Below are 4,649 nucleotides of genomic sequence, written 5' to 3' on the forward strand. Positions count from 1 at the left end.
CCTTCCCTTCCCCCTCCACCCAGCACAACAATTACCAGCTGGAGGCAGCCATGTGCAGCAGCGAGGACTGATGACTGTTTAGTTTATGTCCAAAGCTCTGAAGCGGCGCCGAATCCTTGGATCCGATTCAGCCAAATCGAATCGGATAGTGATTTGAAACACCAAATTGAATCACTGTCCCTCCAAATCAGCCAATCCGAATTCAATACTTGCTGCTTTGCACAGGCCTAATAGTGAACCATAAACTGAATATAAAGCAACAGAAGTGTCGCTTGCAAATCAAGGCAAGTGACTCTTCCTCTCTATACAGCATCTGTGAGGCCTCACTTGAATACCACCTCTACTTTTGACCCCATGGTTCAAAAAAATATGGATAAATTAAAAGGACTCTAGTGTAAAGTGACAAAAATGATTAGAGGCCTAGGAAATATGCCTTATGAGGAAAGTCTGAAAGAAATAGCATTATTTAGTCTGGAGAAAAAAATATTGGCAATTTGATAACAGTCTTCATTAACCTGAATGGCAGCTCTAAAGAGCATGGAGATAGACGCACACTGTGGCTGTAGGGGACACAACTGGGAGCCCTATACTTCAACCAAAATATTTCACACAGATCACAGGCTGCAGAAAATGTAATACGTAAGGGGCAAAAAAAAAAAAAAAAAAAAAATCAACTGGTGACAAGAGCAAAGGCTGTATTGGTTACAGGCTTAATTCTGATGCAAAAATTAACTTAGATCAGGGGTTGGCAACATATGGTCAACAGAACCACTGGGTCTGGCCCACAGAACCTGAAGGGTTTTGCCCATGCCCAGGCCCATGCTGGGGCTAAGCAGCAAGAAGCTTCACCAGGGGTTGGGCAACTGCCAGCAGTGCCCTTTGCCACTATTGCTTCTTTCCCTGCCCCCTAGTGCCCCCTGGCTATAACAGGGCCAGCCGGCTGGAAGCTGTTTCCATGCTGCTGCCCCTTCTTCCCTGCCCCACATCCTGCCACTTCCCAGCTGTGGCAAAATGTGATAACAGCATGGAACAGCCTCCAGCTGCCCAGCCCCAGTGCAGCTCCCCACTGGCTAGAAACCACAACCACTGCAGTGCAGGGGGCTAGAAGAAGCAGTGGAAGCATGGGTACAGTTCCTAGTGGTCTGGCCCTGACACAGGCTCAGGGTAAGTGCCCCCACCATTAATGCACTATGGAATCCACCCAGACCACACTGGACTGGAGTCAGGTTGTTCCAGCCTGCTGCTTGAAAAGGTTGGTGCCTGCTGGCTTAAGCAAAAAGCTAGCAAAAAGAAAAATATTCTACATGACTTCCCAACTTCAGAGTGCAAGATTAAGAGGCTTTTATAGGAAACCCAAGGCCCAAATTTCCTCACAACAAGAAAAACTAAGACAGATTACTTGATGACTGCTACTTAATTCACACTTGCCACCTAATTTAATCACAGTAATTATCCAATGATAATTCTAGTTAGACGACTTGACCTCATCTGACAGATTCAAAAACTGATTACAATTCCTGAGATTATGGAGTCAGGTGCTGTTCACATTTCCCCCCCCCTGCCTCCCACTTTAGAGGGTTTAGACAGGCTTTCTGGAAAAGCCAAGATTTTAAAGTAAGATGCCAGAATTTACAGACATTATTCTAATTCTCTAAGCCCTTACTGACCTGGTATTAGGTGCCAAGCCTCTTGGTGCCATTGCACATAGACAGGGGATTGCCATAATGCTCACGTTCAAGAAGTGACCCTCAATTTTGTGCCACTGATCCTTGCTGTCTAAATATAACAGAGTTACTATGTATTACTTCAGTTTAAGCCAAACACAGTTCCTGTTTAAGGAATATGGAACTTGAAACTTACCAGATTTTTTAATTCCGTCTTTCTTCATTCTAAAAAGAGAATGTGTTGTATAAAATAATTTAAAATAATGAGAAAAAATTTCTAAGCAAATAAACAATGTTGTTTCACGTTAAAGTCTATGTAATAATAATTCAACTATTAACAACAGTAATACTGAAATCAACAGTACTGATTGCTGGCTTCTGCAGAGCCTGTTTCAAGAGGTAAAAAGCACAGCAAAGATAAATGAATACTTTATAGAATGAAAATTAATAGTTGTCTATATCATAATCCTCAAAGAAGTAAAGTTCCATTTTGGGTTGCAATATAACTGCATTAAACAATATTTCATTTTGTTCTCACTTTATCCTCAAAATACAGACTTCATACAATACAGGATTTCTTAATTCAGTTTTACTTACCTATCATTCTCCTGAAAGCACTGCTGTGGATTGTTCAGAGGTAGAAATGATAACTCACACTCCTCTGGCCTAGAAAAGCATTGACATTCATTACCACAGAAACCAATGTTCTGACTTCTGTCTGTGCTTTTTATCTAGGCTAAAATGCATTTGAAAATGATACTGAGTTCAGTATTAAGTATATTCGGGAGTTTTTCCTCTTGAGCTGTAATAATGCAAATATATAGCAGTACCCAAATGGTGTCTGACTAAATTCATTCACCTTTTCATACTAAAAAAATCCCAACTATCACTTAACATACAGTAAAATCCAGAAGCTAAAATTACATTTTCATGAGGAAAACAAAAATCTTGAAAAAGGGGTTAGCATACTTAAGACTTGCTAGGGTTCTGATTACAGCAAAATCTTTCCGCTGGTTGGGGGGCATCCAACGATGTTTTTCAGCCAATGCTAGAGTCCTTGCACCAAAGGCAAACATGGCTGAAAACCCAAAACGAAGAAGCTTGCTTGGACTACTGAATGTGCAGATGTCCACTGGTTGAATATGTCCTGAAACATGAACATCAACATCAAAGCTGCAAACAGATTATTTGTTTCCAACCACAGCTTACCTATACTTCTAAGCTGAAACTATCAGGAAAGTCTAGGTCAACTGAGAAAAAGAGATCTTGAATGCTACTAATTTCTTCTTCAGCAAGTTAAGAGTTATGGACGTGGAATGGAGCAACACACAAAGTTAAGGCTCTACAAATGTATCTTCTGAATTCATATTCAGATGCTTTATAAATGCAATTCAGCATTTTTTCCACACAGAATATTCTGATTTTTTTTGACAATTTAAGCACCATCTTTAAATAAATTCATTTGTTATTGAAAAGATGTTTATATATTTTTATTATTTTACTGGTGGTTCTACAGTGGGCACTAGCAATTGAAATTCAGCACAAAGTCCCTACTAGTAACAGATAAGCCTTTACAGTTCTTACTGGCTGATTTACAAGAATTTTAAAATATACTTCAAAACACATATGCCATTTTTGTTTTACTGAATAAACTACCAGTCTGCCAATATTCCAGGCATAGGTGTTTAAAAAAAACTGACGGGAAGTTTTTATTAAACAGACCCTCTGGATTTTCATTGGGTTTGTGTGTGCATGATGTGAAAGAATGGAATTTCAGACACAATATGCAAAGTCTATGTAATACTATTTATTAAACAAGTGCATCTATGAAAGAAGAGCTATCCCATCACTGATTGTACACATTATGTAGTAAATTGTTCTGCTGTAATCTCAAAAGTAGATACTCATGTTGAGGTTACTTTCCCCTCCGTTTTCCTTTTAAAAGAAAGAAATCAAGAAAGTTGCATACAAATTTCTGACGTAAGAGGAATGCTAGCATTGAATAGTAAATTTTCTAAGAGTCAAAAGTGCAAATTTAAATTTGCCAAGGTAATCTTAACTTTACCCCTTAAGCATATGTATAATATTCAATACATAAAAACATATAATATTCAATATAAGAATAATTGCATATTATTTTTCATATATATTGAAAGCCTGCTTCAATCACTGTACACATTTTATATGAAGGATTTTGTAACTAATGAGTGTTTCTTCTGTATGTCCTTGATACTTTACTAAATCTGTTGTATGCAGCAAAATATGCACAGAGATAGGAAAGTATATGAGAGAGGATATGTGCAGATATTACACTCATATTAACCTAACTAGAGTTAGGTCCATCTAAGTGCCAAACTACATATGTTTGGGGAGGTTAGTCAATTCCCACAAGCAAACGTCTAAATATCATTTTCTAGCCATCAATCCCCTCCCTTGAAGGTCTTACACCTTCACATTATAAATTAAGCATGATCAAGGCAATTACCTGGAATGTTTACGAGATTGTGGAGAGGACCTCCACCTGTCGTTCTGGGAAAAGTATGACAACATCTGTGATCAGGGGCTCCAACAGGCTGAATGTTATGAGGAGCCCTTCACCACTGTTCGAATGTCGCCCATACCCCCGGCCTTTTGCCTCGGCATTGTCTAACCTGGCAACCAAGTTTTAGATAATGAAGTTTAAGCAGGCCTCTCATCCTGGGGCCAGGGAATGTACAGCCAGACATGTCTAACCTTTTACTTAGCATTTTAGGTAGCATTCTATTCAGCAATCAGTGCTTATCTGATTGTCAAGATGGCTGTCTAGTAGGCCTGTGCAAATAGGGAAGTATTAGATTCGGATTCGGCCAGTTCAGAGAACAGTGATTTGATTCGGTGATTCAAATCACCGTCCCCATTTGATTCGGCTGAATCAGAATTGGAGATTCAGCACTGATTTGGAGATTCGGATCGGACGGGGAGAGGCAGGCACAGCTGGGCGGCTGC

At 39.4% G+C, this 4,649-nt stretch overlaps 1 protein-coding gene across 3 annotated transcripts in view; it reads right to left on the reverse strand.

The window, feature by feature from the left end:
• CERKL (ceramide kinase like) overlaps positions 1 to 4,649 on the reverse strand; it is a 115,252-nt gene that overhangs the window by 10,130 nt on the left and 100,473 nt on the right. For all 3 annotated transcript variants that reach the window (XM_025203232.1, XM_025203230.1, XM_025203231.1), the window contains 4 exons: positions 2,634 to 2,811; positions 2,262 to 2,330; positions 1,861 to 1,889; positions 1,668 to 1,776 (listed from right to left, as the gene is read on the reverse strand). In XM_025203232.1, coding sequence (XP_025059017.1) covers positions 1,668 to 1,776; positions 1,861 to 1,889; positions 2,262 to 2,330; positions 2,634 to 2,811 — 385 coding nt within the window. The remainder of the gene's footprint in view (positions 1 to 1,667; positions 1,777 to 1,860; positions 1,890 to 2,261; positions 2,331 to 2,633; positions 2,812 to 4,649) is intronic.

The sequence above is a fragment of the Alligator sinensis genome, unplaced genomic scaffold (genome assembly GCF_000455745.1).
Source record: "Alligator sinensis unplaced genomic scaffold, ASM45574v1 scaffold269_1, whole genome shotgun sequence".
In the NCBI taxonomy this organism is placed as follows: Eukaryota; Metazoa; Chordata; order Crocodylia; family Alligatoridae; genus Alligator; species Alligator sinensis.